General features: G+C 56.0%; 1 protein-coding gene across 2 annotated transcripts; it reads right to left on the reverse strand.

The window, feature by feature from the left end:
• Positions 1–591: 591 nt before the first annotated feature.
• On the reverse strand, positions 592–8103 carry SLC35C1 (solute carrier family 35 member C1). 2 transcript variants are annotated; one of them, XM_079103950.1, is made up of 3 exons: positions 7336–8103; positions 5408–5937; positions 592–1240 (listed from the first exon to the last, which is right to left on the reverse strand). In XM_079103950.1, exons 2-3 carry the CDS (start codon positions 5904–5906, stop codon positions 684–686), a joined length of 1056 nt encoding a protein of 351 aa, XP_078960076.1. In that variant the 5' UTR covers positions 5907–5937; positions 7336–8103; the 3' UTR covers positions 592–683. The 2 variants fall into 2 exon arrangements, with proteins under 2 accessions (XP_078960076.1, XP_078960075.1); XM_079103949.1 differs by lacking the exon at positions 7336–8103 and adding an exon at positions 6754–6998.
• Between the last annotated feature and the right edge of the window lie 3031 nt (positions 8104–11134).

The raw sequence follows: 11134 nt of genomic DNA on the forward strand, positions 1-11134 counted from the left end.
GCAGAGGCCCCAGGCAGGTTCCTCTCGGCTCAGGGACTGAGGGAGGTGTTCCTGTCTCTACTTAACCCCAAAAGGATGTGAAACGGACGCGTTCCTCCGGGTTCCAAAGCGGCAAAGACCGGGTGGAGAGGTGGGCGCTCCCGCGGGACCCACCTCATTCCCCGGTCAGGCACAGGACACGTGACCCTTCACCCTCTTTCCTGGCTTGCTCTCAGCACAGAGAAAGAGGAGCAGGGGTCCCTTCCCCCTTGCTCAGCCCCTGGTTTACAGGGCCAGCGCCACCAGGCCTGCCCAGGGCCTTGGAGATGTGGTTACCGACTGGCTTCGGCCAGCTCTTGGTGTCTCTCCATCTCCCTTGAGTGTAAGTGGGACTTCACGTCACCTGAGATGGCCGCCCTGCCCCACCTGAGGCCACGTGGAGGTAGCGGACCTGGAGCGGCAGGAGGGAGCTCCTCAGTGTGGTGCTCCTGACAGAAGCCCACCGACAGGACAGAGGCGGGACAGGTCTGAGCTTTCTGAGAGCACTTGGGAACACCGGCTCCTTTTCTGTCTCGTATTCTGATCTGGTCTGTAGACAGGCCGGCTCTGCGGGCCGCCGCCCCCAGGTCCACAGGGACAGCCGGAACTCTTCCAGCACCACCTGCCTCTGCCTCCGGGGCGGGCGGTCCCGGGCCCGAGGACGCTCACACCCCCACGGTGCTCTTGTCGCCCTCTCTGGGGCTGGGGTCCTCCTGGCTCTTCATCTCGCGGCCCCGGACCCAGGTGTAGGCGGAGGAGCCGCACAGCACCATCATGTTGCTGGTCCACCAGAGGAAGCTCTTGGTTTCTTCGAAGTAGAGAACGGCCAGCACCGTCTGGGCACAGGCCTTGGCCGTGCCGGACACGTTGTGGGTCAGGGGGCTGGTGAATTTGATCTGCAGCCCTGTCACGTAGCCGATGGCGAAGCCAAACAGGCCGCCCAGCGTCATCATGCCCCAGAAGTGGGCGCTGTCCCGCTGGGCGAAGTCCAGGAGGACCTGGTGCTCCCCCAGCAGCAGGAGCAGGGGCAGGAAGAGGGCGCAGGCGTTGGCGTTGTTGTAGAAGGTCAGGCGCCAGACGCTGCCGTCCACCGCCGGGAGCACCTTCTTGGTGTAGATGGCGTTCAGCGAGACACAGAGGCTGGCCAGCACCCCAAAGACGGTGCCCACCCAAGACAGGGTGCCCTCGGCGCCCTCCTGGTCCACACCCAGCCAGAAGCCGCCTGCAGCGGGGAGAGGAGAGGGAGAGGGGCGGAGAGCGGTGAGGCCCAAAGACATCAGAAACCACCTGGGTGCGGCCTGCAAAGCGCCCAATGGAAGGGACAGGGTGGCAACTGCTGCCCGGAGGCCAGGAGGCTGTGGCGAGGCCCATGGTGCTCTGACTGTTTGCCGAGTTCATGCTGCAGGCACAGCCCGCAGGGACGGGGTTAGTGCTCTTCTGAAAGAGGCCCCAGGGGGCCTGCCTGTGCCCCCACCACGCCAGGTCAGAGCGGGCACCACCGACCCGCCAGGGACTCTGACTCTGCAGACACCCATCTTATCCTGAACCTCCCCGCCTCCAGAACGGCTGAGAAGTGGCTCCCGCTGATGCTCAGCCCCTGCTCTGTGATGTGCTGCCGGGAGCCCGGTGGACCAGGGCAGGGGAGAGGGATGGGATTCTGACACCACAGTTCACAGTGCGCTGTGGCCTGGCCCTGGCCACGCTGCTCTCCCCATATCTCCTTCCTCAAATACCTCGGCGACTTCTACCCCAGGCAGAGGGGAAAGTCCTTGCCACAGACCGTGGCCCCATTGCTGCTTAATTGCACTCGTAAACACTGTAAGGAGACCCATAAAAGAGCAGGGCTGCGGCTGGCCTGGGGCGTCTGGAAGAAGCTGTGTGTTGGGGTAAGTGCCGCTTAGTGTTAAGGTGACCCTGGGCCAGTGACAGGGTCTCTGAGCTTGGCTTCTTCTGCCTTGGACCTCACTGCAGGCGCATTAAGCTAGAAGCACTCCCGGCCTGAAGTTGCTGGGGATAGTCACCCCAAGACTATGCTCTTGGGTCACCTGCTCAGAGCCACCAGCGCATCGACCCTCCTGGCTGGCCGGGCGCACACTGCCTGCGATCAGGAGCCATCCTGCCGTCTGCCTGCTTCTCACTCCGGGCCTCAGTGGCCTTGCTTCAGGTCCGCCCCAGAAACGTCTCTTTCCAGAGGGATTCCCCTCACTCTTCAAGGTCAAAGCCAGCCTCTCCAGGAGGAATCCTTCTGACACCTCCAGCTGCCAACCTCTTAAGCCTACACGTCCATCAAGGCCACTGGCCTGCCGTGGGCTGCTAGGCATCTGAGAGTCTGGTCTCTTTAGTCAGACCCCATGCTCCCGGAAGGCGGGGGCTGAATTTACACATGACATCTCCTGCCACAGCAGCCAACAACACGGGGTAGTGGGAACGACTTTGGTATCAAAGGGACCTGACCTCTAATTGGGCTGTGCATTTTAGAGGCTGAGGGGCCTGGGAAAAGTTACTTAACCTCTCTGAGCTGTCCTTCATTTGTAAAGGTCTGGGTCACTTTTTTGATCCCCACTCTAACCAATCTATTCTTTCCCTGAACATTTTTTTTTTGTGGGGGGCAGTACTAGGGATGGAACCCAGGGGCTGGGCTACCCCCAGCCCTTTTTATTCTTTTTTTGGTGCCAGGGATTGCACCCAGGGGCACTTAATCACTGAGTCACATGGCTAGTCCTTTTAATACTTAATTTTGTGACAGGGTCCTGCTAGTTGCCCAGGCTGGCTTGAACCTGTGATCCTCCTCCCCCAGCCTCCCGAGCAGTTGGGATTATACGCGTTCCCTACGGTTGCCTGGCACCCATCTACTCAACCTTGCCACCGGAGTGATCTTCCCACAGCACAGCCCCACCCGGGGCTGGACAGGTGCAGTGCCTCCCTGTGGCTCCCTGTTGCCGTCAACTCATCCCACTGGACTCTCAAGGCCTGCCCCATGTGGCCGCCCTTGCGCTCTAACTGCGCAGCCTCGCATCAGTCAGGGCTTCCTCCAGGAAGTCTGCTTAGATTGCCCCTCCCCGACCCCCTTCTTCCAGAGTTCCCAAAACACCACCCGTGTCCCCGTCATGCCCTCGCCACCCTAGCGAGCTGTTATCACTGCCATGCACCATCGCCAGGCCCCCTGAGAGCAGGAACTGGGCTACCTTTTCCAAATCTGTAACTCCAGAGCCTGGCATGGGGCCGGGCACGTGCTTCGTGATCAGTTAAAGGAGGGTGCTGAGGGAATGGAGGGTGTGTGGCGGACCCGTGTGATTAAAGCAGACTGGAAGCACAGTGCAGCGGGAGCCTGAGGCAGGAGGATCACTTGAGCCCAGGGGTTCAACGCCAGCCTGGGTAACAGTGAGACCCGTCTCAGAAAAGGACAGCAGGCACCTGCTGGCTCACAGGCACTGGACATGCAGTCCTCCCTGTCTTGGCAGAGTCCTTGCCCACAGGGACCCACAGACCTGCTGAGGGTTGGGCAGAGGGCTGCACTGCCCACTGGCTGGCTTACTCGGTGTCCCCCGTCCTCCAGCCAACTGGGACTGCAACCACAAGGTTCCAGACCCCGGAGGAACTCTCAGGCAGAGGGAACTTTGAGAGGTACTATGTGACACAGGAGGCCGGGAGGAGGGGCCTGGAGTAGCCTGAGAGACCATCTTCTCCAGTGGACCTGCAGCTAGGGGCCAGGTCTTGTGGCAGCAGACAGCATGGCCTCCCTACCCGGCCCCAAGCAGGCTGGCAAGGCTAGTGCAAGCACTATTCTCAGACGCTATCTTGCCATTAGACACTTGGATTATTTTGGGACTTGGGCTCAGTTTCCCGAGAGACTTCACCTTCTGGCATGCAAATTCTCCCGCCAGGAGGCCCACCTTATTCTACGCCTGGCAGAGTGGGCTACACTTAAGTGGAGACCCCTGGGGCTTGCAGAGAGGACAGAGAGGAAGTGAGGCCCAAGGGAGGCAGTGGGGCTGGGGGGATTTCCTGGGCAGGGCTCCTGGTGGCTCCCGCCACGCCAGCCTTGCCCTTCTCTCTTCTCCCCTCCTGGGCCTAAGACTATGCAGCCTAGCTCACAGGCTGCTCAGTCAGGGGAGACTCTTTCTAGGACACATGGTACGGAGTGGCCCCTTCCCCCCTCAACCAGTGTACCCAGCCTGGGACTCTGGGACACCAGGGAAGAGTATGTAGGCCAAATAAGACAAACTTCACAGTACTGAGAAGAAACCTGAGCAGGTGCAAATAAAGACCCCATTCCTAGGTGGCGGAGCCTGGGAGGACTGGGAGGGAATGCAGGGCTGCCCAACCTGACTCTTGGCAACGGAGGAGATGTCCCATGTCCTGTGCTGTCCAACACAAGGGCCCCTAGCCTTGTGTGGTCATAGAGCACATGGAACGTGGCTACAGAATCAGGTGATAACCCTTGCATCCGAGGCATCAAATGCTTAAAAGTTCATTGAACTCATTTCAATGTGCACGTGGCCAGTGGCTCCCGAATTGGATAGTGCCGCTCTAGCCTGCAGTGCTTAAGAACAGAGCAGACTGGTTAGCAGCACAGGCCTGGGAGTCTGGCCCAATGGGTTTGCATCCTAGCCTGGTTACTTCTTAGCTGTGTGGCCCCGGGCTAGTAACTTTCTCTCTGAGCTTCAGTTTCCTCATCTGCATGGAGATAGATGATCATGGGATGCCACCACACTGGACTGCTGGGCAGACAAAGGAGACGTTCTATGTGAAAAGATCAGCACAATACCCCTGTCAATAATTATTTTCTGAGGGGCAAGTCTGAGATGACAGCTAAGATCTCTTAAAGCACTTTTGCCACCGTCTCAGGTGTCTGGAGCTGGCAAGGTTGGAGGATGATGGTGTATTTAAAAGATGCATTGTCCTCCACAAAGAGCTGGATGGGCACTCAGGACACCTGAGCTCTCGAGAGACAACATGCTACAGTGGTCAAGCGTGTGACCTCTGGAGCGACTGCTTGCATTCATGTCCCAGCTGCACCAGTTATCGGAGTTGTGATTCTGAACAAATTATTGGCTTTCACGCTGAAATGTGGATTATAATCCTACTTTGTTATGAGTCATATAACTTGGACGTGTGTGCCTGGCACACATTAAGAACTCAATGTCAGCCCTTTTGCTGCTGCTGTTGCTATTATTACTACCATTCTTTTCTGGCCCTGGCTGGGCAGCTAACTTGCTACATGACCTTGGGCAGTTACTGGTTCTCTCTGGGCCCCAGACTCTTCTTCTATGACTGCTGAACCAAGGGAGCTAGAACAGATGAAGTTCAAAAGTGCCTGAAAGGGTTGTTCTTTAGGGTCTGGGCCCTCTGCCTGCCCTATTCCGTGTGGCCCTAGCCAGTCACTCACCAATGATGATGCCGCAGGTGAGCAAGGCGTAGAAGGAGGTGGTCTGTTTGAGGAGCAGGTAGGAGAGCAGCACGTTGAAGACGGTGGTGAGAGAGCGGCCCACGTTGTAGAAGGCCACCCCCACATACTTGAGGCAGAGGTTATTGAAGGTGATCATGCCGATGAAGACCACGGACAGTGGCAGGACGCTGCGCGCCACCCGGAGGTCCAGGCGCAGCGTGGGAAAGTCGACAGCACCAGGGCAGCAGGTGGCCAGCGCGCTGAGGCCCTTGCACAGCAGCGTGGTCACCAGGCACTGGTAGAAGGTGACGAAGATGGGGGCGTCCAGCCGCAGGGAGGGGCTGTCCAGCAGGTACTTGTTGAGGAATACCATGGAGATGGAAGTGACCCAGTAGAGAGAGACCACCAGAGCAATCTGCAGTGCCCGCAGCAGAAAGGGCTTCTCCCCACTGCCTGCCTCTGCCTCTCCAGAGGGGTCAGAAGCACCGTTCAGCGCCATGTGCAGGATCCTGGACCGCTTCAGGGGGGCTCTGTTCATGGTAGCAGAGGAGCTGGGTCACCAGACGGCCAGAACTGATTCCCTGGAGTACAGGGCAGGGAGTTGCTTGTTTCTGCAGGCGCAGCCCTCAATTATCACATAGGTGCGGCCTAATGGCCTCCTTCCTCTCGGATGAAGTTCTGCTTTGGGGTGAGCACGGTTGTGCTGCTCCACGCCCCCTCCCCCACCCCAAGGAGCTCAGGAGATAAGACGCGGGAAGGGTGAGCCCAGGACAGAGAGGTGCTGCGAGGGACGAGGGGCTGGGGCCTAGTAGGGAGGAGTCGCAGGGGGAAAGGAGGCGAGAGGAATGGCAGGGGCGGCCGGGGGCAGCGGGGGGACGCGGGGCGGGGTGGGGCGAGGGCCGGGGCCCGCGTGCGGAGGCGAGCGGCGGGAGCGAGGCATGGGCTCTGGGAGAGGGGTCTGCAGGGTCGGGGAGGCCTGCAGAGCGGCGCGGAGGGCGCGCGGCGGGGTGGCGCAGGAGAGGGCCGGGGCAGGTCCCGGGTGTCCCGGTGCGGGGCTCTGGGGGACGTGGGAGGAGGCCCGGCGGACACAGGAGCGCGGCGCGCGCCTCCCCCGGCGCGGGCTCCGGCTGGGCTCGGCGCTGGAGCCTCCGGACGTCCGAGGCCGCCTCCCGGGCGAGGCGGGCCCAGGCTCATTTCCTGACACGCCCCCAGCCCCCTCCTTAAAGAGCCCGCACGCCCGGGGTTGCTCTTAAAGCCACAGCCTCTTGAGAGCCCGCGTTGGCCTGTCCGACCTGCTTCTGCGCCCCAGCCCACTGCCCTGTCCCGGTGCTCTGCAGCTCACATACACGGAAGGTTTTCCTGCGTGCTTGAGCTTCACCCTCTTCCTGGAAAGGCTCCACCACCCTCTCGCTCCCATCCTCAGGGTCCCTTCTCTCCATTTGGCTCCGTTCATGTCCATCTTTTCTCTCTCTCTTAGAATCCAGGACGCGCCCCCAGAGGCTTGGCACCATCTCTACACCTCGTGACACTCCCGAGACCTGGTCACTTTTCCAGCCGGTGTTACGACCCCCCACCCCCATTTTTACCACCTCCAGCCCTCTACCATTCCCCATATCGACCCAGCGCCTCTCCTTACAGAGCCCAGGTCATTTCTTGCAGTCCTTGTTACGGCCCCCCTCCCATTTTCACGGCTCCCAATCCCTCTCCCAAGCCCGAGACCCCCGGAAGCATCCCAGAGGCCGGAGGCCACACTGCCCCTTCCAGACATCGGTTCGTCCGCCCTGGACCCTTCTGGTGGATCGATCCGAGCTCTCAGCTTCAATTCAACACCCTTTTCCTACCCATTTCATAAAATACCGTCCCTCCGCCAGGCCCAGCTCTGCTGTCCAAGCCTGCGCTCCCGGGCTCAGAAGGCACCTGGCGCTCACCTCCTCCAGCGCACAGGACTCAGGCTCGCACTACCCTAAGCTGCACCTGCGGCGCCGCACCCAGGAGCTGCGCCCCCCGCCCCCCCCCCCCCCGGACAACTTCCTGCCCCGGGTCTCTGGCGCCGGCCAGAGCCCACTTTGCCCGAAGCTAGCCACGTCCGGCCCGGAGACGGCGGGCAGTCACCCAGCGGGTTGTGGGAGCTGGTCCCCTTCTCTTTCCAAGACCATCCCCGCCCCGCGTACCCCGCCTTAGCCCGCCTGCAGCTCCTAGGTTCAGTTATCGCAGTTGGCAGGTCCCACGACCTGGCTGCATCGGTGGCCCGCCATGCTCCAGAAGTGTGCGCGGGTTGAGTGAAGGGTTCCTGGCTCTTTTCAGGGCCCAGGCCTGGGAAGTCAGCCCCTAGGCCGAGTTCTGTGTCTGGACCGCAGGAAGTACTGACTTCTCTCTGTTGTCGCTCCAGCCCCAATGTTGACTATGTCCGTTTCCTCTGGGCTTCGGTTCCCTTCATTGCCAAACTAGGAGGCTGAGGGTCCAGCAGGTCTGGCCCTCCTTGCTCAAAACTCCAAGCTTGTGTGGTCGAACAAGGAACTGTCATTTTTGTAATATTTCAAATGCCATTTAATTAATAAGATTTGTCAAAAGACAAAATTGCAACACAGTTACAGATTGAATTGGTTTTTATTGATGACTCATGGATTAGGGTGGCCTCCATTCTACATGGGCCCTCCCATCAGGCAGTAACTGACAGTGAGTTTTGTAAGGTAGGAACAAGGAAATTGAACAATAAAAGAATGGATTGGTTGACATAGGTTACTTTAGATTGTGTGTGTGTGTGTGTGTGTGTGTGTGTGAGGATTAAAGCAGAAAGACCTTATTATTTTAATTCGGTCAACTGGAATCTCCTGTTTTCAAGAAAAACTGATCTATTTTTGGTATCTGTTCACTTACTTGCAGTTTCATTTGGTTATGCTTCATTTAGCATTAGTGACTCTGTGACATTGCCTAGTGAGTTCACCCCTTGGTGCTGCAAAACCAAAGAGTAATAAGAGTGCAGCGAGTAGAAAGAGCAAGTAGGGCGACTCCCACAGCAGTGTCTCCTGGAGCAAAGGAAGCAAGGGACTTTTACTGAGGAGACTTATGTATATCCAGAACTGAAAGATCGACTTCACGGGGAGGTGGGCACTTTGATGCGCATGCGCAATTTCAAATCTTGGTTCTCCATACAGGGCGTGTTCAAAGATGGCAGAGAGGAACACTTCCTGGGTGGAGAATTTAGCATTATAATTATAATTTCGATTATAATGAATAAAGTTTACTCTAGTTCTTCTAGAGAGGGACTCTGTGGTTCTGGCTGGTCTAAACCTGTACTTGTAGTCTTCTCTGGAGGGCCTCATCTGAAACAACAACAACAACAAAAATCAAAATAAAACAACTTGAAGAATGTAAACAGGCTAAAGAGGCAGATGCTTCCTCTCCCACAAGCATAGGTGCTTGCCCTAAAAGTTCCTACCTAGCAGCTAGCAATTCCATTTTGGTTTGGTGTGGTCTTTTGGGGCCTAGTGTATGAGTTCAATCCTGGAACAATGGTCTCCCATAATTTTTGTTTAACACTTAAGTTGCAGGTAAGATGATGACATGTCTGATATTTAAAAATACTGAGTACTACCCCAACATTTTTTTTTTTTTTTTAAGAGATCAATAGAAAAATCTAGATAAGCAACATGTTAATAATTGTTGGAGCTGGGTCTAGGGACATGGGGATTCATTATAAGAGTTTTATGAAAAAAAGGTAAAGCCTATGCAGTACTTTTGAGCACTTACATGTTAACTGCACAAACCTTCTTCTGAGCTTAACAGCCCTCACAGGGCTTTGGGAAATGGGACGGTTACAGTGACAAAAACACCACCCTACAGCCTGGGAGTATGTCCCAGCTCCCCAGGGTGAGCTCTGCCCAGGCCCTGCCTCTTCTACCAGCTCAGGGACACTCCCCTCTTCCTCCTCCAGGGCTGGGACTTCCTGCTTCCTAGTGATGGAGTGGTCGGTCTCCACCTGGAGGATACCATTTGGTCACCTTGGGACCAAAATATCCCATTGGGAAAGGAAAGACCGACAGGGACAGAGCTGGTCTCCTGAGCCCCACCTGCAGAGTGCCCTTCCAGGCCACTGGGAGCTGCGGGCTTCTGTTTACTAAGAGTGGTGCTTGCCTGCTCATGTCTCTTTTCCTTTAGGCCTGAGTCCACCATGACAAATAATTTCACCTCTGGAAGGTTACCGGAAGGCCCTCTCCTTGGCCTAAGATAATTAGTAAGAATTAATTTATCTTCTGAATGTGCCATCACCTTGAGCCTCCAGGGAAGAGACCCCTATTGTATTTAGGTGGGATGTTCTTCACCAAGAATGGCCTGGGGGCGGTCAGCACTGGGACAGTCAGCTTCTCCACTGGCCAGGAGACCAAGATATCTCCATCTCCATTCTCTCTCCTCACACGGAACCTGAAACTTCACTGTTCAGGTCACTGTTGGGTTAAGGCTGTAACAGAGGAGTTTCCCCTACTGGATCCTTTTGGTTCCTTTTGGGGAAAGGGGGGGCGATGGGAATGTTTCTTAGGGGTTCAAAGCATCAGGAGTTGTGTACTCTGTACAAACTGCTGTTTTTTTCTAATTTTTTTTTTTTTTTTTTTTGGTTGTAGATGGACACAATACCTTTATTTATTTATTTATTTTATGTGGTGCTGAGGATCGAAACCAGTGCCTCACACATGCTGGGTAAGTGCTCTACCACTAAGCTACAACCCCAGCCCCAAACTGTTTGCTTTTGGGTTTTTCTTAAGAAAAATTCAGGGGCTTGGGAGGCTGAGGCAGGAGGATCAGAGGATCACGAGTTCAAACCCAGCCTCAGCCAAAGCGAGGAGCTAAGCAACTCAGTGAGACCTGTCTCTAAATAAAATACAAAATGGAGCTGGGGATGTGGATCAGTGGTTGAGTACCCTGAGATCAATTCCTGGTACCTGCCCCTCACACACACACACACACACACACAAAACCAGGAAAAGAAAAATCCATAAAGGATGGAGTTGTTTTAGGTCTTGCCGAGGGTAATTAATTACCCAGTGTGTGGATTTGGTGTGAGACAGAACAAAAGGTCATCAGAGTGGCAGGAGAAGGGCTGCCATAAGCCAGGAAGTAGGTCACTTCATGGGCAGAGTCCCTTTTTTCTTGCCTTGACTGGGAGCCAATGATGTTAGCAGGACACAGTTTCCACTAAGGTGAACAGGGCTAAGCTCCCTGGTACAAAGGACAGTGGATCTGTCCCTGCAGGGCTGAGGGTTTCTAGGAACACAGACCTCGACTACTATCCCTGAGTTCAGCAGAACTCATGAGCCTATGTGGTGCATACCACTAATTCTCTACCCAAATTCATTCTCCCTTTCCTCCAAAATAATTGGATTGTAGCTAGTGCCATGTTTTCTTGGCCAGAGACTACATTTCCCAGGCTCTCTATGGGTGGATGAACCATGTGACTTTCTGGATGTTGAGGGGAGTGTCTTAGTTATTTGGGTTGCTGTAACAAAATTACCATAGGCTGGTCTGTTTATAGAAACAGCAAACATTTATTGCTTACTGTTCTGGAGACTAGGAAGTCCAAGAGGAAGGTGCTGGCCCAAGCGGTGTCTGGTAAAGGCTTATTTATTTGCTGGTTGTAGATGGCTGACTCCTTTCTCTATCCTCACATGGGGGAGAGAGAGGTGGGGGTGGGGAGAGGAGAGGAGGGGAGGAGGGGAGGAAGACAGAGAGAGA

This window comes from Sciurus vulgaris, assembly GCF_902686455.1.
Source record: "Sciurus vulgaris genome assembly, chromosome: 11".
In the NCBI taxonomy this organism is placed as follows: domain Eukaryota; kingdom Metazoa; phylum Chordata; class Mammalia; order Rodentia; family Sciuridae; genus Sciurus; species Sciurus vulgaris.

Bases quoted from the DNA above. Each gene is read 5' to 3' on its own strand.
- SLC35C1 (XM_079103949.1), bottom strand. From the start codon at position 6,866: ATGGACATGAACGGAGCCAAATGGAGAGAAGGGACCCTGAGGATGGGA. The intron at 5,938-6,753 runs GTATGTGAGCTG...TACCATGAACAG, and splicing joins CACGCAGGAAAACCTTCCGT to AGCCCCCCTGAAGCGGTCCA. The intron at 1,241-5,407 runs GTGAGTGACTGG...TCCCCGCTGCAG, and splicing joins CACCTGCGGCATCATCATTG to GCGGCTTCTGGCTGGGTGTG.